Source organism: Pomacea canaliculata, linkage group LG3, assembly GCF_003073045.1.
Source record: "Pomacea canaliculata isolate SZHN2017 linkage group LG3, ASM307304v1, whole genome shotgun sequence".
NCBI lineage: Eukaryota > Metazoa > Mollusca > Gastropoda > Architaenioglossa > Ampullariidae > Pomacea > Pomacea canaliculata.
In genome coordinates, this window is record NC_037592.1 from 2,465,005 (window position 1) to 2,492,302 (window position 27,298).

Genomic DNA, 27,298 nt, shown 5'->3' on the forward strand with positions numbered 1-27,298 from the left:
CGAGATCTGATAAGCTTTCTGTACAAAGTGGCATTGGCACCATCAAAAACAAGCAGACACCACATAATTTTAATGTTTTTATCATCTCACTTCATAATGCAACAGAAATATTCTTGTGTATAGGATAGAAACTACTTGCTTTTTTCAACCAAAAATGATGCACATTTAGTACAGGAATGTTTTAACCGTCCTACATCTCAGACAACAAAGTTAATGCATCATTAACACTTGAAACTACACATTGTTAGAGAGTATAGCAAGAATTACATTCTTTCTTACAAGAACTGAAATTGCTAACAGTTGTGACAGTTCTGATTATGCGTAAACCATATCTTCCAATTTTTCACAGCTTCATTAAATGGAAAAGCTAGCATTTGATACTTGCAATCAAAATATCACCTTAATATGTGTAGGCTATAATGGCAAGTGAACAGGAATTTATATTGACATGGTGGCAATTTGAAACACTAGTCTTACTGAAAAATGCATTGTATCTTTTTGCCAAATAGATAACTTAATCTTCAATTTCTGCCTTTTTTTATATACAAAAGGAATATGAGTAAGCACACACACAAATGAAGGTCAAGATAGTGGCCAGTTGTAGAAAATGTGAACTTTAAGCAGTTCACAATAGTGAGAAGGGCACGCAGACAGCATAGCCAAGCTTCCTTTTACTTTGCATTATAAATCAGTTACCCATTCACTGGTAAATGATCAGAAGGACTTTTCAGTCATCAGCTGAAATGAACTTTATAAGTGCCACCTTTTGCTTCGTGGATGAGCATGTTAATCATGCAGCTATGGTTCAAATGCAAAAAACATTAAATAAAAATCCGATTTCAGAATACCAATACCATTTCTTTTTCGAGTTCAAGCCATTGTCATCATCAACAAAAGAAACTTTGAATTCTCAATCAGAAAGTGGGGGCTTTTGGGGACAAAAAAAACAAAAATTAAAATAAGGGATGGGAAATAATTTATTCCCTCCTTATAAGAAGCAACAAAAAACTCCAATGCTCAAGTGGCTCAACATGTCATATTCCTTATTAAACCCAGTTAACCAACATCATCTGCTCACAGCCAAATAGATCTTAAAGTTGTCACAGGAGAAAATCCAAAGTTCTCACATTTATTCATATATGTACAGATTACTAGCACAATATTCTGTCCTTATATACATTCAGGCTGGAAATATCCACTACCAGTTCACCTCTAAGACATTTCATAGTTTCCTTGTGCATTCATTCGTTGTTGGATGAAAGAGAAGATGAAAATGGCCACGTAGATGCCTGCTGCAATAAAGCAATTTATGGCATTCTGCTCGTATTTCTCCTTCACGTACTCCAATGAGAAGTTTTGAGCGTGCCAAGTCGCTTCATCCTTAGGAATATCCTCGAAAAGGGCTGGAGAGCGGATGTAGAAAAATCCACCCAAAATAAGCTGTAAAAAATAAGGTATGCCTCTTAGCCAATGCAAATTTCCTTCAGACCTAACAATATAGCACATTTAAACTACATAGTTTTCAGAATGTTGGTGATTGCTTTTAGTTGTATGAAGTTACTGAAATATACACTGTAACAGTGTAGCGAAGTTAGAGCACAGTAAATGTACAGTATCAAGTGGCTGGAGAACCATCACTAGAGCTATGTTCCACAGAAAGATACTGGGACAATGACCGTGATGGAGAATTTCCCTGCTACAAAAGCATTTTTAACTGACCACAGATTTACCAAAAAAGTATTAAGGGTACATAGATAGTTAGGCTTATCTAGTTAAGTCCAAGACATCCTTCCTACTGGTGCAATCCAGTTATTTGCCAAACACAGAAATCAAGATCAACAGATTAGGAGAGGGTGGGGTCACCAGTCACTTTGACCAAAAGCCACATCATGCTAGCCATACCATGCCATGATTATGTCATCCCATGCAAAGCCAGCACTGGCCCTGGGGCAGACAACCTTAGTACTTAAGACTCCACTCTCTGAAGGGAAGGAGAATCAGGGGAGACCTTATTTCATGGATGTGATAATGTTGATATGCATGTATTTTGCCTAACAAACTAACATTAATAAAAATTAAGAAGGAAAAGCTTACATCTGATATCATTTCACTACTAAACACAAATGCTACTTTTCATGAATTGCTGCAAATTGGAACCAAATTTGAATAGCTTCGAGAACTCCCTAGACAACAATTCAAAATTTAAAGAAATATGTTTAATGCCTTGCACCACGAAACTGTAATTTGCTTTAAACTCAGACCCACACAAAAACCAAATAACTTAAAGAGCGGCCGTATGGCAAATGATAGCCAGTACGTCTTTATTACTACTACTATTTCTCAGAAATGTGTAACAGTTATCTAGTGTAAAATCCTTCAATCAACTTTGATGTCACCATTTGTGCCTTGATGTGAACCTGCCAGTATCTGCTGTTTTGCGTCAATGTTATATGCTAAAGGAAATGGCTTATACAGTGAAGAAATTGAACCTCCGTGATGTAATACCAGCAAACCTCACTCCAAGAGAAGAACTTTTAGAAACTCACTAACACTACTACCATGCGTTCAATCAAAACGTTATTTTATAAAGTTAGTTGCTACAAAGACTGAAACTCATTAAAACCAATTATTATTATAAGCTACAGTGCGTTTCTACACTCGTGTTTACGCCCAGGGTCTTTACCGATGTCACAAGATAAACACTTATCAATAATATAAATCAATAAATCGTGCTTTCTTACCAGCATAACAATTGCCCATACACTAATGATCATGTAGTAAATAGAACATTTCGGTCCGCAAATTGGACACACCATGATTGCTTCTGGCTCAAGTGCAATGACCAACAACCACAACATGAAGTACACTGGCAGGCGTGTCATGTGACAGATGTGCTGCGTATAGTTACCCACTATTTACAAAATAACAGAAATTCTGTTGATATAACTGTTTTAAAATGTTTTCATTCAATTATTTTGACTTTAGAAAAATTTTATTTTTAATATTTTAAAAAATTAAGTGCTGAAGAGGTTTCGATCACTTAAAGGGAATCTACTCTTGTGACTCGGGAAAGAAAAAAGGTTTAGCGAAAACAACCAAACAAAAGCGTTTGTCACGAAAAGCGGCGTTGATTTGTAGGTCAAACAAGTTAACTCGTGATTTAATTTATCACTTTGCCAAATCGACAATACACCTACTGCCAAAATTGAGTAATCTTTTAGTGCATTAATGAGTCACTAGTAAGTTGTCAAGATGGTGGATCGACTAGGTGAGTAGTTCAGCTGAAGTGATTTTTCACAATTTTTGTCTGTTATTAACGGTCATGTGTACTATTTATTCAATTTGAAATAATTTTTAAGTTAACATATTTTGAAACCTTTTTTGAACTAGTTAACATAAACATGTGAGTAGTATTTTATAGGTTCTTAAAAAACAGAGAAGGCGGGGTTTCCAGGGCTGCATTATAACGCCAGTAAGGTCGAGAAGCGATAGTACGTGTTCACTGCAGAGTAAGGTGATATCGTGATATGTGTCAAGAGATAAATGTTGATCAATCATAGTTTGCGTGGTAATACTACGAAACAGATATGGTAGGTGTGACTGAATTGTTACCTCACCTATTTCTGTTTCGTGTTAACAAGTCTTTCAATGGGGCATGTGAGGGGCTCCTGGGTGCCCATCGATCATCATTTAGAGGTGTTGGTGTGTTGTAGATGAGAAATAAATAGTCGGTTAAATATCGTGCCAGTGCTGCTTTAAAAAAATGCAGTGTGCAGATGTTGGTGCCTGTGTGCAAAGGACTTTAATCCATTATAACATTTGACATCAGAATGCACCAGAATCACTCAGCAGTCATACAGTTTGCATACTTTGTATTTTTTAAACAATGCTTTAAGTTAGGTTTTCCACAGTGTAACAATCTAATTGGATTCCAGGAATGCATTCGCAGACAAAGAAATTTTTGTGGACTTGTTTAAAAAAAACTCTGCCAAATCACCCCGAAAAATAAGTCATACTTAGTTCTTTTTATATTTCTGCATGACAGAACAGTTTGACAAGAATTCAGAACTTTTGTAAATGCTCAAACAATTAAAAAATTAACTCCAGAAAAAGACAGATAGGGTAGAGATAGTCCTGTGGCCTTACAGTCAGTGAGTAATGTTAGAGATCTCACATATCAGAGCCAGCTTATTATGAGGGTGATGTTCATCTTATCTCCCTTTCTGCCTTACCTTCCCCAGTTCCTTACGGAGCCATGTACCCATTCCTTAGCTGGATCATATGGGAGAAGTTCTTTGTGTCACAGGGGTATCAAACCATCTAGCGGTTTCTGAAAGTTAGGATTCTGTTATTCAAACCATTAGGTTATCCCCTTCCACGAGATTGTCCCCTTGCCTCTTTCGTGAATTTCTCTTACACCAGCCTAGTTAAAGACTAGTCAGAAAGTAGACACACTTTTATGAGGGTTTTATGAGAGGAGTTATGACATGAAATACTTGTGGAAATATGTATTTAAAAAATCTATCAAACAATGTTATTGCATTCTGACTGAACCTGTTAGATTTTCAAATAGTTATCTTACTATTGTGGAATTGTTTTATTTCAAGTTGTGTTAGTATATAATATTTTTTAATCTGTTGTTAGAACTAATTTCACTTGTTTAATAATCTGTTTGAATGGGTTTTGAAATATTTTGATAGTTAACTTTTTTTTTAATATGTGTCTGCATACTATGATGTACATGTATAGTAATTGTGCCTGTGTGAAAGAAACTTAACAGTTGAGGTGGAAGCAGGTTATTTTGCAGAAGGTTTTTCTGTTCTTTATGTTGATTTAATGTTTTTATTAATTTTTTTTAAAGATAAAAATCTATTTGAAATAGAGTATTCTGATTCACCAACAATAACAAGTCAGTAAACTACTTGATAATTATTAGATTTTTTTTTTAATGTGACATTGGCTCAACATGTGGAAACTGTAAATTTTAAAAGTTCTTGTATTTTTATTTGTGTGCATACTACTTAGTTGTAACATTTTTTTAGTATATTTAACAGAATGCATTATATTTACAAAATTTTTTTAAAAAAGAAAATCAATGATTAGATTGAACTGAAAAATTCTGCAAGAATTTTATGTATGCATATTTCAGTGAACACGGAATCTAATGCACGGCGGATAAATTGTGTGGAAAAATGCTTTGGCAACTCAGGACAGGTAAATAATTTTACATTTCAAACTGATCATGACGAATAATAGTCGTAGTAATTTTGTTTACAAAGATACTCTTCTGGAAAATTTCACACTTTTTGGTATTCTGATAGGCAATGTGTGTTTGGTGTTTGTGAGAGCGTAAGAGAATGAACAAGAGAGTTATGATTTGAATGATAGTGAATTGTGTGAGTGTGCTTGCAAGATCTGTGCTTGTGTGTAAACCGCCCTGAGTCCACCTTTGTTGGTGGGGTAGGGTGCTCTATAAATAATCATGTTGTGTTGAGTGCATGTATATTTAAGATTCATTGGTCAGTCATATCTTTTATATTCTCCGTGAAAATATATATAAACAGCATAGCTGCATTTCCTCCAAGGATTTAAAAGTGATTTTGTAGTGCCAGGTCAGATGTGCTGTGCAGACAAAGGATCGAGCCTACATTTGATATTTTCCTTGTTTCTTTGTAAAATCACTATTTCAGTCTTGTGCATGAGGATATCTTTTCACGCTGCATTGCAAAGTTTTGTTTAACCTTTCATACTATCATTGACAATGTAGTGAGTGGAAGACAATGAAGGTACTAGTTGCATAGTGAACCTTACACAGCTTTAGTTTTCAACTTTGGTGTTAGTGAACAAGAGACAGCATCATGGAGGATGTGGTCTTTTTTTATGCTGCTGTGTCTTTCCTGTCATATTTGCTGGCAAAGAGTCTGGCTATTATTGTTCTTTTTTTCAAAAGAGCCAAACAATCTCAAAACTAAATTGAGCAGCAACCTGTTTAGTAAATCGAAACATCACATAATAGATTCTTTGTGTAAAAGAGGATTCTGCAAATCTTCTGGAGAAGAACTTCTATCAGTCAGAAAATGACAAGGGCAGCAAAAAATTAAAACTAGAAAGTGAATATCCATGACAAAAAAAAATATGCTTGAGAGAGTGGTGTTAGTGGGTGAAGGTTAAAGAGACCATTGTATAGACCGTGTTAGGATATCCATGACTCGTAGATATTATAATGAGCACATTATTTATAGTGCATTGTCAGATATTTGATGATAAGCTAACAAAACTTTTTCTGTATTTCTCATGTATTTGCATACATCCATATATGCGTAGGTATGTGTGTGCCAGCAGAGGCTCATTCAGTGGGTTCATTAACTTGATTTCAAATTCTTAGTCCCCAGTATATGAAAGCAGGCAGCGTAAACATACAACATGAGGCAATTGTTTTTTTCTGAATTGGTCTTTGAATTGGCGGACAGATTTTGTTTATCTCTTTGAAACATTATGTAATTTGCTGCAAAGATTCATAATCATGGTCTGTGAAGTGACAAGGGGGATATTTTCTTTTTTAACAAACATGACAAATATATCATCTTTTTTGACTATAACCAGAAGATATTATCACTGTTCCTTTCCAGTTAGTGTTGATCTCCTTCATTTTTATCCCATGGGTAATAAAATTGCAGAAATCTACAAAACACAAATAGTGTACATTATTAGCAGGACAAACATTAAAGTTTTAAACAGCAACAAATTTGAGTACCCTTTTCACACAACCATTGAAATGTTAAGAAGAATATGTGAAGGGCATTTTTCTACATTATATATCAATCTTCTGCTAATTTCTTAATATATGTGTGATTATGTTATTTGCATTTCTTTGTGTTTCTGCAAATGTGCATAAATGCAAATATGCATAAATGCTGTTTTCTCTCTTCTATAGATCATGTCTTATGTTGTAGAAAATCATAAAGTCCTTTCTGCAATATTTGCACATTTGTTTCTTCTGTGACTAGCCTCTGACCATACCTGGGAGGGTCCTTGTGGGCGAAGGAGTTCTTACAAAGATGTGTCGCAAGAAGCCAAAACCACGTCAGTTTTTTCTCTTCAATGACATACTAGTCTATGGTAACATCGTAATCCATAAAAAAAAGGTAGGCATGATGTTGTTATATTGATAGTAATTTCTTGAATGATTCCACATCTTTCTTATGGTTTTGTAAGAAAGTCAGATCAAAGATAAAGTAATTGACAGTGAATGAGAAGAGATCTAAACACAAACAAGCATCAAATGGTGAGGAACACAATAGTCTTTAAATCTGCCAAGAATGTTTTTTAAAGGTCTTCAGCCTAACTGGCTAGAGAGGATTAGCTCCCAGTCACTATATTTCTTTTTCTGCTAATCTTAGTGAAGTTTTGTGTGCAATATGATCTGTGCATCTATAAAGCAATTTAATATATTCCTGGATTTAATTTTGTACCTGTGCCACTTCTTCTTTACACCATTTTATTTCTACTGCCACGTCAGTGCCATCTTGCCATTCTTAGGTCTGTGCATCATCTGTGTCAACTTCAGATTCATTCCTTTTCTACAATTGCTCCAGAAAGTTTGATGTTTGAGTTTCTCAGCAAGCGTCATGCACAGTAGATGTAGGTCTGATAGGCTAACATTGTTCATCTCTTTGATTTGTCACCATTAGCATGATGGTCTAACAAGAGTTATCATTATGGAATCATATTATTTTGCAAAAGTTAAGCCACTCCACCAAAGATTGGCAGTTGAGCTTCCATAAAATCATTGTACTTACTCTCAACTACTTTTTAAAAATCAGAACTTTATTGACTTATGAAGATTTCATGCAATGGCAAGTTACATCTCTCACGTGTTGTCTCCAGACAAAGGAAGTAGCATAGGCTGTCTTGTTTAATGTATGTAATAATTTCCAGCATTGGAAAATATTTATCCTCACAATTTTTTTTTTTGTGTGTGCCCACGAGGGAAAATACTGAAGGGGAATGTGATAAGCAGGGTCTGTAAACATTTTGAAGTCCTGCAAACAACTACAGGTGTTATTTATTGAAGAAAGGACAGCACAATAAATTATAAAAGCAATAAAGAAGGCACAGTGTGGAATGCGTTAACAAAATTTATGTTTTATAAAAGTTTAATATTTTGGTGAGAGTAATCACAACTACTTTGTAAAGAAGAGGGGACAATCATTACTATCTTACAGTGTTAAAATCATAAATACAACAGAGGCTTAGACATCATCTGCCCATCAGAGCTCATGACAGTAAAAATATTTCAGCGCGAATTTTAGAAATGACTTGGTTTTTCAAAGAGTGGAATGAGAGGGAAACAAAAGTTAAAAGTCTATCAAATTGTTTTTGAGTCATGATAATCTCTCACCTAATGTGTTGCTTTTTTATTGGCAAGTGCCAGAATCTCTGTGTATGTTCAGAAATCCATACTTGTTGATTTAACTCATTTTACAATTGATCTTTATGGCGTGCATATTTTATGTGATTCTGTTTTTATTTGTGATTTTTGGAACATTTGTGGATTCACAATCCTAGTCAATTGGACTTTATTTTTTTCGTAAGGCAAGACCATTACAAGCGTTTAATATATATCTGTGTAAGTAGTATTTACTTTGTGTTTAGGCATGCATGTTTAAATAGTTTTTATTTAAATTTATTTAAAATATGTTGATATTTATTACAGTATAACAAGCAGCACATCCTTCCCCTGGAGAACATAAAGCTAGAGACTGTGGAAGATGATGGAAGTGAGTACTCTCATGAGTTTAGGGACAAAACAATTCAGTTAAAATCCAAAATATATTGGAGTCAAAGTAATAATTCATAAAAGTGTTGAGAAATAGTTGTGTGAACAAAAAAAAATTCTTGATAAAGAATTTAAAGAAAATTATTAAGATCTCAAGATACAGGAAACATGGACAATTTTTTTGTGTGGGGGGATGCTGTCATGTGTTTTATTGATCTTATGAACCTATGAGGATTCAATGTTACTGTAGATTTACGAAATGGCTGGAAAATTATCAGCCCCAGCAAGTCGTTTGTGGTGTATGCTGCTACTGCAACAGAGAAGAAAGAGTGGATGGCACATATTCGAACTTGTGTGGCTAATCTTATTGCTAAACGTATGTTTTTTTCTTTTTTTGCTTGCTGTTCACAGATTTGTGATTTTCCTTTTTTAAATATTCCACTTTACCTACTAAATGCTAAATAACTATTCGTGAAGATTTTCCTGCATGATGCATGTCATTTGAACAGAATCATGTTGCAGTCAGTAGAAAATCCTGTATAATTTATATGCTGCCTGAATAATAATGAATTTGTACGATCATTGTCTATCGAAGTACTTATTTAACCTCCTTAGCACCAATTCTGGCACGGAATTCGATGTATAAGTCATTAACCCCAACTGTTACTCTTGCTTAATTTTATGTAAAAGCAGGTTAACCATAACCATCACTTGGGTAACCTAACCTGATCACTGATGCAATGTTAAGTTTGAGTGCCACTTTGGGATTAAGTTTTTTTTCATAATATTGTGAGCCCAAGTAATGGTCGGGGTTAGTTCGAAGAAAGTTATGTGATGATATTAATCTTTGTAATGATGTCTGCAGGAGGCCTGGCAGAGAATGCATTAGAAGACTCTCCTGTATGGGTGCCAGATTCTGCGGCCAGGACATGCATGCACTGTAAAAAGTCAGAATTCACACTGATCAATAGAAGGGTATGTTTTCCTATAGGCTTGTGCAGTAGAGGCGAAGATTTTAAATATTCTTCTTGATAGAATATCTTGCTGATTTTCTTGTCCACCAGATCATCAGAGCTAGAAATCTCTTTTCCTTAATTTTCAATGCATCCTTTTTCATCTTTTTCAGTGGTTATCATTGTGCTAAATTGTTACATATACTGCTAATACCATATTTTAAGCCATAATATCACTTATTTCTTTCAGACCGTTTGTCTAAAATTTCTAACAGATCATTGCCAAAGTTGCATGTTATTTTGCTATGTCTAGCAAAAAAATATTCAGGGGTGTGTGTGCACACTCAATCGTGTGCATGTGTTGTGTGTGATATTTTCACAGCATCATTGTCGACACTGTGGGATCGTTGCCTGCAATGCCTGTACCTCAAAACGCTGGTTGTTGCCTCAGCAGTCATCTCGGCCACTGCGTGTTTGTCTTACATGTTACCACAAACTAGCAGGCAAATCAACTCAAGGTAACCCCTTAATTTTATTAGTCTGTAATTGGACAATAATTTATTTGCAGGGACATGAATATAGAGCATAGGAACAAACGACAGATTTGAATAACAAAGGATATTTACAACCTAGAAATTTTTCATGGATATATTTCACCACAAAAGTGTCATCTCTGTTAGGACTACCTCCCCAACCCAACCTATGATCAACAGTTTGTACTCTATTACAACTTTTGACAAAAGCTGCATGTTGAAAAAAAATTAAGTACATTTTAAAATAGACTAAATCTGGTCAGCCACCCCGATATTATAATTTTTTAATTAAGTACATTTTGAAAGAGACTGATTGTTTTATAGGTCACCTGTCATTTCAACCCAAACCATTTAGTCATATCATCCCAACACTGAAAGTCATATCTATCCAGGCCTAAAAGGCAAGTCAGTCTCTGATGACAGGAGTAGCTATTTGCATCAAATATTATAAACAGAGTCATGCATTGTTCTAACAAGTTCAGCTGTTATCTTGCTAAACAAAAATGGCTACTTGGTAATACACATGCAGAGAAACCTTTGTCATAATTATTCTTTAATTTGAAGGTTCATATTAAATATATCTGCAGTTGTTCAGTTAAAATCTCACAATGGCGTGTTTTCTCTCAATTCAATTTTTTTAAAAAGCTTTTGTCATCATTATTTTTTAGTCTGAAGGTTCTAATAAAATGTATATGCAGACATTTGGTCATTCGGTTAACATGAAAAAGGTGTTACTCCTCAGGTATTCATTTATCCTGGGCCTGGTTGATTTGGCATGATGTTGTCTTACATAGGACATAAGGTCCTGGCGTGAAGTCAGCATAGCCAATGCGGCATGTTTTTTGGTTGAAATGACTGGCCAACATTTAGTATTTTGTGCCCATAAGTCGATTGTACTTTATTTAAAAGCGGAAGTTCTTTGGACTGTAGGAACAGAATGGTTCTGCCTGTAAAGGGATGTTAAGAGTGCAAATAGTAGTCATTCGTCTCCAGTTACTACTCTGCGGGTACTCCTACCTTCCCTTGCCTGGGCGAAACTGCCCACGACGTTCCACCTTTAACAACCTCAGAGTCACATGTTTATTAAGATAAAATTGTGACCAACTGTTTGTGCTTTTAACAGAAACCATGTGAAAAAATTTTAACATTGTGTTTTAAAGAGTATCTTTGTCTACCATGGTACATGTGTGTTAATCGATATTATTACCTGGAGAGTTAGTTTGCCAATAAATTTTCATTCAAATGTAACAATGCCATAATAATCATAACCAAGTGAATGGAAAAATGACCAAAAAAAGAACATTATGATATCGATTTTAAGGGCTTTTTCAATAGAAATGAATAAATAAACTTGAATTTATAGACATTTAAGTCATGGTTCATAGCATGAATGCAGACTTGTTGATCTCCCTACAATGATTAGTTATGACCTAAGTTTGGTCTGAATAGGGAGGTTTTACTGTATTATTACTTTCTAAGGTCACTTGATTATGTGAGCAGTAAGTATCTTCTTGCTAAAATCATGCACAATATTAAGATTTACTATTGTTACTTTCTTAGTTTGATTGTGCACATTTTTATCAGTAATTTTCTCTCCCCTCTGGGTGTTGAGCTTTTAATGTATCAGTTCATTACAGAGAATAAAATAAATTGTGTTGACAGAGCCTGAACTTGCTGGAGGTGACGAATCCTCTGGTGAGGACTCTTCAGATGATGATGATGAGAGGAATGATGTAGCACAGAGCAGACAGAGTACATCAGATGAAGTATCTTTTGATGATGTAAGTCTGTACTTGTGTGGGTATGTTTTTAAAATGTACAGCTTGCTTATTTCCTTCAATATAGGCATGGGTGCATGTGTTTTGTCCTTATTTATTTTAGTAGGGTATCGGTATTTAAATAGTAAACTAATTTGAATGCATGTTAATAGATTTTTTAAATAGATATCTTGCATAGACTTCTCCTTATTTTCAGGCATTAACATAAACATAACACCATGTGAGGATTATAAGTACTTTTTTTTTTGCTTTATCTTTTCAAAAACCCTGCTCACAATATTAGTACAGCTGACAAGATTTATGTGCTTTAACTATGTGAATTTGAAATGACCTGTCATAATTTGTTTTAAAAAAAAAGAAAAAAATTGTATGACATGCAGAAGAATCATGTTTGACCTTGAGATTCTGTTGACTACATTATTTTGAAGTCTTTTCCAAGCTGCCTTTAGGTAGGAGGGAACTTCAGTCTTTGATGTGACCTCAAGCAATAGCTGGTAATAGACAGTGCAGGCAGGTCATGCTGACAGCATGTCATTGTTCGTCAGTCTACATTTGTCTTGTCAATAACAAGTCTTATGGGATACTGTGCTTTTGAAGAGCATTTGAGCATTTGCCATGTGCCTGTGTTAAAGCATCAAAAACATTGCTTATAATAAAGATGCAAATAAAGATGCCAAAGGTTCAAGTGAGCTTGACAGAATAGCCTCAAGAGTTGTAAGTGCTTGCTCATTATGATAAATCATCAAGAACACTGGTTATAAATGAAAGCACAATGTGACCCATTCATTGTAGAGTTAAATAAAGTGGAGCACAAAAGCTGCTAGTTACTTTTTTTTTTTTTTTAAAGTTCTTTTCACATGATGTCACCTGCACTCTTCAGTGCCTTTCAGATGAGGAAGATAACTAAATAAAAACAATGACTACAGTTTAAATTTTAAATAAAACAATATAATTTGAAGAAAACGAAAACTCAAAGCAAATCCAGATTTACCAACCTACAGTCCGAACACAGCGTCGTCCACTGTCTCAAAATATCCAATGTTCTTTCTGACGATGCAGTTCCTCAAAAAGTCTCCACTTGAAAATAATACAGTCTCCACTTGAAATAGCTGAAACCCCTTCACTTGAATTATCACGATAGGCGACGATTCCCCGGTGCATTACAAAAAAACGAAAGAAGAACAAATAAAACAGAAAAAACAAAAACCTCAACAGGTTCAATGTTACACTAGTTCCTCGATACAAATCTTGTCAGGATTTGCACACAGCCCAGTAAGGACTAAAACTCCAAGTCTGCTCAGGACCCACTGAGAACACCCAGGAGACTGCCTCTTCTTCTTGCTCCCGTCAAGGAAAAACTCAGTCACACAACAAAAATCCAAAATGCCCTAACACTCTTTCCTTTGTTCTTCTACAAAAACAATCTATCAACTCTAGTCAATTAAAAAACCACGCTAACAAGCAGACTGTTTGCTGACACCCACAACCGCATTAATTGCTGTCTTTTGCACCTCCCCCTCCAGCTACTTTACCTGTCCCCTTCCAGGCTAACATTAAAAAAAAACACAGCAGGTTTGTGACACATTAATTTTGAAAATACATTCAGTTCTTGCACATTGGGTCGTGTACTCAGTCATCCCATTTGATAGCTCTTGAGTAAGGTTTTTATCAGTAAATGTCTATGATACTAATAAAACATCAGTGCAAGCATTCTTTTATCATTGTTTCTCACCCAGGATGCTTTGACTTTCTACTTAGCTGTTTTAGTTAAGTAACAAAAGTGTTGGTACATATGGTTCAGTAGAGTGTTTTATTCTCTCCTTCCCTGACCCACCCCCCAACCCCCAGAATTGCTAAAAAGGCCTTGATTCGCATTTTTCATAGACAATATTTGACTTTTATTCCTGTCTGTAATCAGCAATAGATTTTCCTGCCTGCTTTCAAAAAGCATGATTCTTGCTCAAAAGTTCTAGCTTGTTTATGGAGAACTGATAAATTGCAAACACAGCCCCTGTAGTTTTGGTGTTTTATGTTTACATGATTTTTGACCTATAAGTCTCATTCCTGCATGTCTTTTAGTCTTCTCTTTCTTTGCAGGCACATTTCCAAACCTATGACTAACAACAGAGGAAGAAGCTAACAACGAAGCTATTTTTGAAAAAAAAAAAAAGAATGATTTGCATTCAAGCGAATATAAAAAATGGTTTTGAAATTATTGGTTTCCAGACATTGACAGAGTTTTGGAAAAAAAGAAAGGCAAAACAGCTGTTTAAAGAATTTTTTTAAAATGTGAGATGAATGGCACAAAAAAAAATAATGGAGGAATGTGTATATAGTTTGCAAGAAATAAAACTGAGGTAGTCAAATACAGTTGCAAAGATTGCACCTTTATTACTTTATTAAATTTAGTTTCTGATAAAATATAAAACTAAAATATGATCCAATTTGTTGTATATTTTCTATATTCATATGGAAAAAGCATTTTTAACAAATGTACCTATAAAACATTGATTATTGTTTATTGTTTTGTTATTTTTGTTTGACAATAATATTTTCCACGTAAGGTACAGATTAGATAAAGGGGCATAAGAGAAGTTAATACAGGTATCAAGACCATCACTTCAATATGTATGTCCGAGTAAAACTGCTGCTGGCTCTTGAGAATAGGATATAAGGATTAGAATTTGAGAGTAAATCTATTGTACATTTGCTGTCGTGTGCACCTTACTTGCCAGCAAGCATGTGAAAAGTATTATTGCTGTTTCTGGGTTTCGCAAGTAATCCAGTGTTACACTACTCCATTTTTCTGGTCACGTGTATGTGTGAATACGTGTGGTAGCCTGTGCGTGCACTTGCACACTTGTACCTGTGTGAACATGACTGCATGCTTGTGCCAATTGATATACATATCTGTAACTAACTTTTAAAAAAAAACTATTAACTGCATAACAAAAAGTTCGAAGAACGTATGGCATTTTCATTAGTAGTATTAGAAAAAGTGTGTTCAAAGATGGCTAGCTGTTTGTGTATTTGTGGAATGTTTGGTAATCAACCATTTGTGGTGTCTGTTCCCTTCCCCTTTAAAAAAGAGAAGGAGAGAACTCTTGACAGTTGCATCCACCTTCCACTACACCAAAACTAGGATGTTCTTTTGTGGGCACTATTGAAAGTACAATCTCCACTTTAGGTCAGTAGTAGTCATGCATAAGTGTTTAGTTTTGACATTTGGAAAATAAAAGATAAGTGGTTGAAAGAGAAATCCTTTTTTATGCTATTTCTAACTTAATTAGTTCTACACAATATTTTGCTGTATTTAGAAGTGATTGTTATAAAGGAGGCAGAGAAAATTGCAAAAAGTCATGACAGGTTGATATTTCATTAAAATAATCATGCCTTTTTTTTTCGTTTTATTTTTTCTCTACCCCTTTACGACATGCTGACTGCACAGACATTGGAAATTGCAGCTTTCTAGTTTAGCGACTTTCTTTTTGCAAAAGATAAAATATTTGTTGTGCTTTAAAGAAATGGCACATCAGTTGCTAATCATGTTTATTGTGCATATTCATGGGTGCTTGAAAAGCCTATTAACTGGCTGTTAAAAATGGTCCAAATTTTTGTTTTCATCTGAGATATCTGTGCCACATGCACAAATGCATTTTATTAATACAAGACAAGGATGCATGTATGTGTGTGTGCACATGCAGAACAGCTAAATAATGTGGCATTGAGATTGCAAGACCTGTATGTGGTCTTTAGGTTTGTTGCTACTCTGGAAAGTTCTCTTGTGGTAAACTGTAAAATGTTACATTTCTTTGCATGCTGTGCAGTGCCATTGATTTATTTTTCAGTTATTAAAATTGTATTCATCAAATTTCACCTTTAGGTTTGACAGATATGGCACTAGCATTCATGGTCAATACATTGCCTTCATGTTTTGGGATTTTAAACTCATTGATTCTGAATGGCATGGGTTATCTTTTTTTATGTCTCTTGTATGCAACTTTGTTCCAGATACAACTTCTGTACCGATGAACTGTCATCTTTTTAATTCAAGAAAAGCTATGATCACGGTCTTGGGTTAGACTGGATAGATACTGGAGGGCAGGGAGGCTGTATTCAGCATGATTGTAAGATTATGCAAAAGTTGCCTTTTAAGGCATCTGTCCAAACCTGATATTATTGCCTTAAATATTTGGGAAATGACACTTCCTGTTGCCTATTTTGGGGGAGGAATAAAACAAAAGAAGTGCCTTCCAAATTTGTTCAAAGTCAAGGTTGTGGGTTAAAATGTAGATGAGACATTGTGAATATTTATGAACCAGTTTCTCAAGAAAGCCTATAATCAAGAAAAGTTGTCCTTGCATTGTTGTAGATGAAAAAGAAAACCTATTAAAAAAGTGGTTTAAAACCATTTAACACATGGCCATTTTTCCTGCCTGCTGATTGTATCCCAAATGTTTTCAAGTATTCATTCTGGTGCAGGAATTAGTTTTGATGTCAGCTGGTGATATCATTGTGTGTTTTGTTTTTTGTGTGAATGGACGATGTGTAAGAGAATAATGTAAATAAACAATAGAATATCTGTTCACCTAGACTTATTAATTTCATCTGGAAATTGTGGGTGTATTATGATTAATATATAATAAGCAAAAGCTAGCCTGGCAGCATATATTTCTTGTTTTACACAGAATGCAAAACTTGAAATAGGATTTAGGTTGAAAAAAATAATGGAGGTCTTAATTTCACCGGAGTAATGGGAGGTGTTTGCACTCTGTTGTAAAAATATAAGTTAACCTATAACTTTTATAAATCTAACACAGCAGGCAGTATTAGTCATATTATGCTAGGCATTTTTTATATACTAAAGTTTAATATTTAATCACTAATGAAATAAATGGATGCATTCATTCCTGTAAATTTAAAATATTGTGCATGGGCTGGGTGTAATGGCTGTATTTTTGCTGTGATGTTCAAATATTAATTTTTTTTTTTAAATCTTTATCTTGACAGATTTCTGTATTTCTTTTAGCCGGCCAGACCACATTGGTTGGATGATGAGAACTTTGCTGCATTTTTGTTGTTTTGTTTTCTCTCGTGAAAATGAAATGCTTCTTAGTGGACTGCTCATAAAAGACCTCAGTAATATGGTATATTGGGGTTTTTTACATTTATTTTGAAAGTGGTGAAATTGAATTTATGAGAGCATCTACAAGCAGCTATTCCTTTTGGAAACCAAACATTTTGAGAAAAATGTATTTTGGAAGTTTGACTCCGTGTTGAGTGTGCATTGTTTCCAAAAGAATAACATCCACAAATGATTGGTCAGTAATAGACTAGAATGTTTCCAAAGTGGTATACTACACTAGAATATACATAAAGCTCAAGGTTGGAGGGGTGGTGGGAGAATTTCCTTCAACACTACCTTCAGTGCTTTCGGGCAGTCTTTGATTTTACATGGATAAGAAAATGATTGTGTTTGATAGGACACATGTAAATTTATATTTCAGCGTGCATTTATGAGAAAAAATTTGAAATGTTTCTCCTCTGCAAAGTTCTATTAGCACAAAACTGTTTGGTTTTTTTACCACTAGAATTCTCTTCTGTACCAGAAGAATAGTGAATAAATAGTGAGAGGCCTAAAAGATCAAAGAAATTTTGTTTTCTTAACCATGCACCAATGGTGCAACAATATTAGCCTTATAATTTCAAGCTATTTTCTGTCTTACAGTTTTGTTTAATAAGAATAACCAAAATTTTCCCCATTTACAATGTCGCCATCAGTTGCACATTATTTTTCAAAAGTGCAATTTTTTTTTTTACCTGTTTTTCAATAAATGTGAAAATACTAGTAATGTGGCAAATGTGATAGGCATGTCTCTGTTACTGTAATTTATTGGACAGTTTCTGACAGACCAAGGTCAGAGCACTTATGTCCATTTTTGCATACTTTTGTCACTGTGTGGCAGCTCTTGAAATGATATGTGAGAAGATGCCATTTGAGATTATGCCATGATACTGAAACTGACATGATTAACAACAGGTATCTGATTTCCACAATTGTGATATTCAGGAAAGTTTGTGTTTTAGTGGCATATTTGTATCAACATTGGGGAGGAAAGAAACGAAACTCTCAAAAGTTCATTCCTGTTGTTTCGCCATGTACATTTTGTAGAGAAGAATAAATACTGATTTAATCACATAAGCTTTGTAACATTTAATGGATTGTGCTTGCTGCCAGGAAGGAACCCAAAAGATCCAGTCAATCCCAATGAGGTTTATCCAGATGTATCTGTAACACTTGTAACTTTTCTCCACAGATATTTAGTTGCATTTCCATTTTTATATATGACGCATACACTGTCGTCCTCTCCAAAAAAAAAATAGTCATAAAAAACAGGCATACGTCTAAAACTTTATTGAAAGAAGAACAGTGTTTAGGTCCTCATTTTAAGTGCATTGCAGTTGGTCAGACCTTTGCAGAAGAGGATAGCTAAGTGGTTAGAGCAATGGTTCAGCAAACCTCCCTAAGTCAACCCAACTGGCAAGAGTGGGTACCAGATTCCATAAGGGGAAGGTGAGGTACCAAGGGAGAGGAGATGGGCACTTTTCTCACCTAAAGTTGACCCCAAGAAAACACCTTACTCCTCCCCAACGACCTGAAAAGGTAACAGGATGACCTTTACCTTCTTGTAAGAAGGGTAATGGTTATTGCTTGATGATTACTAAATTCAGATTGGCCAAAATGACCTATGTCTGTCATTTGCTCATACCCTGACAGAAGTCCTGACTAGCCTTGTGCCAACTCTGCTTTCAACTTCTGACTTAAAATTAGGTTGGCTGTATGTGATGCTAAACTTCGAGAGTGTATGAGTATTGTCTAAGTATCCCAATACACCTTGGCAGTCATTAATGGTTTCGAAATTTGATGCAAGTTTGCAATTATCATGTTAACATTCAAATAGCAAATCATGAATAAACTCCTTTCAGTAAAATAAACTGTCTCCTTTAGTAATACCAGTTGGATTCTTTAATAAACTGTACAGTCACAGACAAAAAAATTTATGCTTTAATGACAAACATCAATTTCACATGTGCAACCCATACATACAACACTTATGCTCAGTACTAATTTTACAGACCATGCTTTCTTTCTCGTTTGCAGCAGATGACACTTTTGTTCAATCTGTTATGCACTCAAAACACAATTCTACCTCTCACTTTTACATCATACATTCTGAGGATGCTCTCTGTGAGTAATCTCCCACCCCAGCATCCATTAAAGAACTTGTCACCAATGCAATGAAGATTAGGCATCTCGAGTTCAGATTTCATCTTGGGCCCACTGTTCTTTCTCCTTATGTGACACTTGTCTACATGGCTGGTTGTTTTGTCCTGATACAACTTTAATAAAATATCTATCATCGTCACACACACCCTTTCCCATGGAAGATTTACTCAACAGCTTTGTTATTAATCTTTCATTTTGGCTTATCAATGGTGCTCATATTTGAAGGATAAAGCTCATAGTTCCTGCTTTGTCAAAGAAAATTTTAGAAATTATTATTAAATAAACACAAACAAAGCTGCCACAATCATCACCAGTCAGGCATTAAACATAGTCCAGAAACTAATAGACTAGACAACGTAAATGCAATTGGGTGACATACACTTGGGCACAACCAAAAGGGGCTGGAATTTCAAATGTACCTTGCATGTCTGCGCTGCTGTTTTGACAGGTCTCTGAAACTACCAGTGTTAACTAAAACTTTTCTGTAAAATCGCAGTCAAGCAACAAACATGTCCTCATTTGTTCTGAGATAACTGCAATGCAAGGTTCCTCAAAATTTCATTTCGTTCTCGCTGCATGCTAATCAGTTTGTCTTGGGAACTTAAGAGCTTTTTTAACATCTTTCTCTGCTTTGTCATAAATTTTTTAATCCACTTCGGTGCTTCATCTCTCTTTCGTTTTCTGTTGAGGGATCTCCTAGTAGTGGAGGGAAGATGTTCATCTTGTTCCTCTATTTCCTCTTGTGAAGATGTAGAAGGCTTTGAAACCAGTTGTGGACTTGGGGCTGGAGAGTCCTGCTGAACTGAACATTTAAACCAAAGTTAATAATAAAAGTTATGAAAATGTCTGTTCAATATATTTGCTGCTAACTGTGATTACCCAAATGTTTGTATCAATTTACGCATTAATGTAATGCATTCACAGATCTTTCCCTCTAAGTCATTGCACTCTGCCACACAAGGGATACCATTACTATTAACAGAATATAGTGCAGCCTGCTGAATTATGCTTTTAAACCATCATCATAATCACTGTGCAACATTATGCAAACACAACTGCTGTTGACAACTTCTATAAAATACACATGCTGAAATTTAATGGTAACAAATACCTCCTGGTATGCTCTGTTGATTACCATTTGCATTGCAAGAAATAATGAGAGGTGAGTGCTGCATAGACTTGTCTTCTTCCAAAATCTCTCCCATGAGTTCAAAGTATTCCCACTTCTTGCGGCTTATTCGGTTGTGCCTAGTATTTTCAAGAATGTGCTTGTATCTGAAACACAAAAAAGCAGACAGACAAAGTCTTCTTATTACCTCAAGATGTACAATGAGGACATTTTAGTTCATGCTCTGAGAGCTAATTTTTGTCTCTCTGCACTGTTACCACAATCTCCTCTTCTCTTTATTTGTATCTGTTTCATTTCATTCTGATGATCAAATATTCACTAACAGGTGTTAAAAATCTGTGATCTTTATGTTACTAAATATCTCTCACCATATTTTTCACAGGCCTCAAGCAGTGTCTATGTTGATATCACTATCAGTCTCTGCTATACACTTTCTTGCTTTCTTGATATGGTATGCAATCTGTGTAAAACTTTTTTTTATAGTCAGTAACACTGTAAACTGTTTGATTTGCTTCTCCACCTGACCATTCAGGATTTCAACTTAAATATTTTTACATTAAAATTATCACCAAAGTAGCCTAGATTTTAATAGCAGTCTTGTTTTGGCAAATAATGAAGTCCTGTCAATTTTTATTTCACTGGCTCCTTGAAATTAGAAAATAAATGGAAATATATATTTAACCTATTTTTTTTATAAGATCGTACATTCTAAAATTCAAACTCTCACCTCTTTTTGGCAATGAATTGTCTTTTATTCTGGGCATCCAAAAATGTCCTAAGCAGAGATCTATTTGACAGCAAACAAGAACATCATACCGATATTTCAGTGATCTCCATTTCTTGTCACACTGCTCTGAAACATATGGGTAGCCATGCTTGTTCATCTCTATTGCAATAGCCTTCCACACAGCTTGCTTCCTTGAAGTACCCGAGGAGAAAGCATTTTTCTCTTCAAACTGTCGATACAGGCTTATAAGCAGAAGCACCGCAGCATGGCTCCAGCAAATATTCCCATCAGGTGTTTTTTCATCTAGAAGCACACAAAGATGTAACCAAGAAAACACTGCAAACCACTTATTCTCTCTCCCTCTCAGCTCCTTTACTTTCAGCGTTGCTTTTTAAGTAAGAGATTAAGCATGAAAAAATGACCAACTTTGTTAATCCCAAAGGGAAATTATAATTTGAAATCACTTACAAAACAAGAAATTAGTCACACACATACATATATTCCTGTAGATTTAAAAAAGCAATCCCCCAGCTACGATCCTTTATTTGAATATTGAAACACAAATATACTATTGAAAAATTTAATGCATGTTTAGAAATAAATGAAAAAACATTTGTTAAACACGGCTACCATATAAACAACTTGTTAACTAGATATAATGACTTCTTTATACATATATAAAAATGACTTTATGATTACTTAAAACAAGGTATGTCTTAATATTAGATACATTAATATTGTTGTGCCATTAGCATATGGCACAAGGGATCCAAGGCGCTTGGTATGATGTCTGTGCTTGATTTGTGTGAGATGTGAAAAGAACACATTCTTTGTTATGTAAGATTTTACATTGTTGACTTGTTTGGCAGATAGATGTATTCTTAAATAACTGTCATCTTATGTACATGTTTGTTTTATATTGTAAAACATTGCATTTTATGTGTTATGTATCTGTGAGATGATTTTTTTTAAACAAAAGAAACTGGTCACCTGGCAGGACAAAGTAATCCATCCTGGAAGAACACACACACACCATGCAACTGAATCTTAATTTGCACAATATCAGAAAATGTAGAAGCCATTAAAGTAATTCACACATTATAATTTTTCAAACAGTTCTTACATTTTGGGATTTTCTCATTAAGTTCTCCATCACCAGTCTGGTCCACTTGGTACAGACAGCCAACTTCCGCCGCTTCTTTAAACCCACCTAAGACAAGACTTTGGACCTCAGTACTCGTAAGGTGCAGACCACACTCTCTTGCTTTCTGTTGGCACATTTCTGCACTGAACACACCATCTACACCACCTAAAGAGGAAAACAATGTAAACATTTATTGCATTTTGAATGGATGAAGTCACGTTTTCCTTCAAGACAACCTTCTTTTTTGTCCCTAGAACACTTTTATTCAGGCCTAAGTATTCAAAACATTTTTAGTCAAAATGGCAAAATGATGCTGCCAGAAAGAATGCATATCACACTACTACACACCCTATTCACTCTCTCCAACCCAGCTATACTACTTTCTAGAAAGCGATATAAAGTGCCAATTGTATACAAACATTACAGACCAGTGGTCCTTCATGCCTTTGTAGCTATCACCATCCTCAATAGTAAACACAAGCACACCTAGGATAATTTTATATTTTTTGTGTATTTGTAGCATTTTTTTAGGGGGTGTGTGTGTAGTAATGTGCATGCTTTTGTGTGTGTAAGAATGTGCATGCATGTGTTTTTGTGTTTACATTTTTAAACAACTAGCGATATATTGTTTTGATTTGTGTTTTTGTGTTCTGGACTTGTGTTTTAGGCCACCAGTCGATACAACCAAATACAAGTCGATTTGGCCATGACCCTCAGTCAATTTGTCCACAACCCAGAGTCAACTCAACTAGTAGCCTTAGTTGATTTGACTAAGTACATAGCTTACTATTCAGTGTAATGACAAATTCATTGCTCAGTCAGTATCATCGCATGTAAAAGAAAATATATTTTCTTACAAATCATGATGTACATTGGCCACTTGATTGAGAGTTCTGTCCCTTCGCCCGACAGGCTGAAGGGATCGGCTCTCCTTGATACTGTTTATATTTTGTTGTACTTTGATTTGGATAAAAGTGTTGGACCTTCATGCTTACATGTGCTTCTGCTGCGTTTTCTTTCTCTTCTTGTTTGCAAAAGGAGTGTACATAATGTTATTTTGAAGTATGAACTGTTTGGATCTATTAAACTGAAGTGATGATCACCTTCTTGTAGTTTCATATGATAACATTTCTTCATATTCTCAAGATTACTCAATATCGTCCTAGTATTCTCCTTGTGTGGTTCTTACTTGGACACTGATGGCATGGTATCCCTTATGAGAGACAAATTCATGTTCTTGCTCACTTGGAGCCTGAATTCGAATCAGGGTCCCATCAATAAATCCAATCACATTTGTAAATCCGTTTGTGTGGTGTATATGTCTTTTTGTCACATCCGCGCCAACTTCAGTTGGCAATGAAATTTCTGTTGCGCAGTCACCAAAACCAAGCATCGGTGACTCTCGGCATAGTGCGACTTACAGTTGACTGGTTCACACCAATCAATTCACCACACACATCATGAAAACTCGATGATGCAAAATATCGAAAAGTTACAAGTAATTGTAACAAAGGTGTTAAGGCACCTTGCTGATTGGTGACAGTGAGCTCGCATGCCCCTTTATCTGTCAGCGCTAGAATGTCTGCACGTCTGAAATGAAATTTTTTGTACAGTTCTATGTAGTCAAACACTTCAAACGGGTGCGTTCTATCGCGAAACACCCAATTTCACCTGAACAATCAACATTGTCGCAACTGGAACACCACGGCCGCCATTCAGCTATTTTCTGAATGAGTGTGTCATATATGCCTTTTAAAAAAAAAACACTGTCAGCATATTGCCTTACAAGCAATAAATCCTACACTTAAATATATTGTTTTAAATAAAATCATTTCACACAGGTGAAACCCTAACCCTAACCCTGACGAGGGAGTATGATCGAAATGCACAGGTCAACCGAGGATGATAAAGAGATTACATCAAAATTCACTTATATCGAGGCTGAATTATTGCATAGATGATGATGTGGTAGAATTGACTATAGGCAGGTGTTGAATCGACTATGAGTTGTGGTCGTACTGACTTGTGCAAATGGTTGAATTGACCAGCCCCCATGCGTTATCACACAATAATGACTGATTTATGGAGACTGAACTTTAAAGTGCGCTTTTTAGGACTTATAAATCTGGTAGTCTGATAAATGGACACTTAACATTTGACATCTAACGGAAAATGCCATAAAATGGCCTCAACAGTCATTACTTTTATTCACTGCTTATTACATAGTATCTTGATGGCACTACTGCTAACCGTTTAAATCGTCAGCTGCCTATATTCACCACGCATGCATGGTAAAATTTGCAAACAATTCCAAATTAAAAAGAAAACAGAAAATCTCGAGAAAGCCCACAAACACGGAATATTTACAATCTATATATGTGATAAATATTCTTACTATCTTGACAACGATCCCATTCTTCGTCGTTTGATTCAAAATTGACAAATGAATTGTCAGCAAATTGCACACCGATCACCTTCGCAGCCATTTAGTCTTTCTGCGAGGCAACATATTGGGGAGCATATATTCCCTTCCACGTGTAGACTAAAAATTATAGAAAATTATAGATTTAATAAACACATTCTATAAAAAATCATCTTTAAATATTCTTTATTGTAATTTTTAAACAGTAACAACTATAGATCTGCGTTTTTGTAACTTTTATTTCAATATTTGAAATGACCGTAATGGAAAGATCCCCCATGGCGACTGCGCGCGGGAGCGTGTTCGCCAGCTGACGCCTCGAAACGTTTGCGAGCAAAGCCCGTAGTTCTTGTGCAGCGCTCTTTTTGGATCGTAGTCGGAGGCGCTCGCCTTGCAGCATGTGGCAGACATAAGCATGAGTAAACTCGCTGGACACTACATGTCTTAATGTTGTAATCATCCTGTTATACTTAGATGAGCACTAAGTGATGCCTTAATTATAAGAATTCTTCTTTTGTATTTCGAGGTGGGAAGCGTGCAGTAAGGATAATAATGAGCCAGTGTACACATATATTCGTGAGGAGGAAGCTCACAGTGCTATCAATGAATGTTCCACAGGACAATACAACTATAAATCGAGCGGTAGCGCATGGAAAATAACTCAGAAAAAATGAATAATTGAAAATGCGAAAGAGCAGTATTATTATGTGATAAAAAAGCCGTGATATGCAACTATATAGTCTGAATTGTGTAGTAATAAAATTAAAATGAAAACCCAGCGTATTGATAAATTTAGGGAGACGTAATGTTTATGTTTAATATATATATAAAATAGCTTGTTTCATCCGTCACCCGAGAACCTATAGAAAGGCTACCCTCCCACAGCGACATCGAGTTAGCAAAGCTGTGTACTATAAACAGAAAACAGTCATTGCTTACCACCGAGCAAGAAACAAACACATCCCGCATGTTTTCCTATGTTACATTTTGGGACTCTTTGGTCGTGCCTATAGTTTGAAGCACGAACTTTATTTTTCTTAAAATATAAAAGAATGCTATGAAAGGTGTGGGGGTAATTAATGTTCTCGTCGTCCTCGAACAATGAAATTTAGAATGTACGGTGCATTTTATACCTTTCCCGATGATTAGATATGTGACGGGATGAACCGAGGAAGTATCGAATCTCCCACTATTGCAGACACTGGAAGAATTCCGAAGTCCAACGCACGTTCACACGTCAACATATATATATATATGTTGCATGAAACGTGACAGTGGCCAATAGTCCGGAAGAATGTTAAAAACAAAGTATACGTGTCCCTTACTCAGCGTTGTACAGTTTAAAGTAAGCGTGATCATGAACTAATAATACACGTCCATGGCGTAATCGATCAGATCGGCAAGCACGAATTAAGGAATCGGCTTGATATCGCAGTTTTTCGCCAGTAACACGGGAAATTTTGCAGTCTTAAAATGTGGTTCAAGAAACTGAGATAAGGAGCTTTACAGACAAGGTCAAATTTAACAGACTGCTTCAAGAGAAAATATTTAGTGTAAGCATGATATAGACAACAGTTACATATTTTGTAGTTTGCTCCTGCTGACTGACAGGATGGTTTGAAATACGCCAACAATGCACATCGTCAGAAAAAGCTTCATGTGTGAAATCGTTTATAGCCTCTGCAGTCCAGTTACTCAATCATAGATGAGTATCAGTTGTGTGGGTGTGATTTGCTATGATGAACATTTGCGTTATCCTTGTAACTAGCAATTACTCATTTTTTTAATTTTTAACTGAACACACTTCTTAAGTTTATTCATTGGGATTACTAAAGTTAGTCCTTTGTCTTATGAGGGACTAAAGGCGTTTGGTGAGTGATGGTGAACATGCACACCTGGTTGCATTTAGCCGAGTAACCTGAAATGGAGGACAGTTTAACCTATAACAGAAGTCATCACCATCTTCCTCTTATCCTTCAAGGCAGTGAGAAGTGTGACAGGTTAAAATCTTGCCCTCACACCAGTAGTCTTCTTCTGGACATGACAGTCCATAGTAGCCAACTTTGTGTAAAACTACATTACCAGCCCTGAACATACTAGAGCATCATATAAAGTGTCAAACCCCACCCCATACATCTGCCGATTATCTTAGAGATATATATATGTGTCACTGCTTTTTTTAAAGTGCAAAATGTGTATCAAAGCACCGCCAAGAACCAGAGAAGGAACATTACCTATCAATTTTTTTTTCCATTTCTCTGCATCTTTGACCAAGTGAAATGCTTGATGTGTCCATAAATGTGTCTGAATTTCTGAGCGTCTCATATGACGACAACCATATCTTTCAGCTGCCAATATAGCTTTCTTGTTAAAAATTGTTTAACCAGGCATTTAGGTAGGTTTCACAAACCATTTTAAACATTTGATGAACTTAAGCAGCACTAGTGATCATTTCAGAATCATCCAATGCACGCCATTTACTCAAAATTCCAGTTTGTACATGCTACATTTTGGAAGCAGTGAAGAAAGATATAACAGGCACAAA

The 27,298-nt window shown here is 35.4% G+C and overlaps 3 protein-coding genes across 5 annotated transcripts; 1 reads left to right on the top strand and 2 right to left on the bottom strand.

Annotated features, from left to right (window-relative positions):
* Positions 1-64: 64 nt before the first annotated feature.
* LOC112558979 (ribonuclease kappa-like) lies at positions 65-2,899 on the bottom strand. The gene is made up of 2 exons (XM_025229762.1): positions 2,742-2,899; positions 65-1,440 (listed from the first exon to the last, which is right to left on the bottom strand). Exons 1-2 carry the CDS (start codon positions 2,880-2,882, stop codon positions 1,213-1,215), a joined length of 369 nt encoding a protein of 122 aa, XP_025085547.1. The 5' UTR covers positions 2,883-2,899; the 3' UTR covers positions 65-1,212.
* Positions 2,900-3,032: 133 nt separating this feature from the next.
* On the top strand, positions 3,033-18,242 carry LOC112558978 (pleckstrin homology domain-containing family F member 2-like). 2 transcript variants are annotated; one of them, XM_025229760.1, is made up of 9 exons: positions 3,033-3,268; positions 5,150-5,214; positions 7,008-7,145; positions 8,717-8,780; positions 9,030-9,155; positions 9,645-9,754; positions 10,115-10,250; positions 11,928-12,046; positions 14,141-18,242. In XM_025229760.1, the coding sequence occupies exons 1-9, from the start codon at positions 3,253-3,255 to the stop codon at positions 14,162-14,164; spliced, it is 798 nt and encodes a 265-aa protein (XP_025085545.1). In that variant the 5' UTR covers positions 3,033-3,252; the 3' UTR covers positions 14,165-18,242. The 2 variants fall into 2 exon arrangements, with proteins under 2 accessions (XP_025085545.1, XP_025085546.1); XM_025229761.1 differs by having other exon boundaries at positions 16,055-18,242.
* A 788-nt stretch (positions 18,243-19,030) lies between these two features.
* Positions 19,031-24,857, bottom strand: LOC112558977. 2 transcript variants are annotated; one of them, XM_025229758.1, is made up of 5 exons: positions 24,727-24,857; positions 22,311-22,496; positions 21,277-21,490; positions 20,443-20,606; positions 19,031-20,133 (listed from the first exon to the last, which is right to left on the bottom strand). In XM_025229758.1, the coding sequence occupies exons 1-5, from the start codon at positions 24,815-24,817 to the stop codon at positions 19,847-19,849; spliced, it is 942 nt and encodes a 313-aa protein (XP_025085543.1). In that variant the 5' UTR covers positions 24,818-24,857; the 3' UTR covers positions 19,031-19,846. The 2 variants fall into 2 exon arrangements, with proteins under 2 accessions (XP_025085543.1, XP_025085544.1); XM_025229759.1 differs by having other exon boundaries at positions 19,898-20,128.
* Between the last annotated feature and the right edge of the window lie 2,441 nt (positions 24,858-27,298).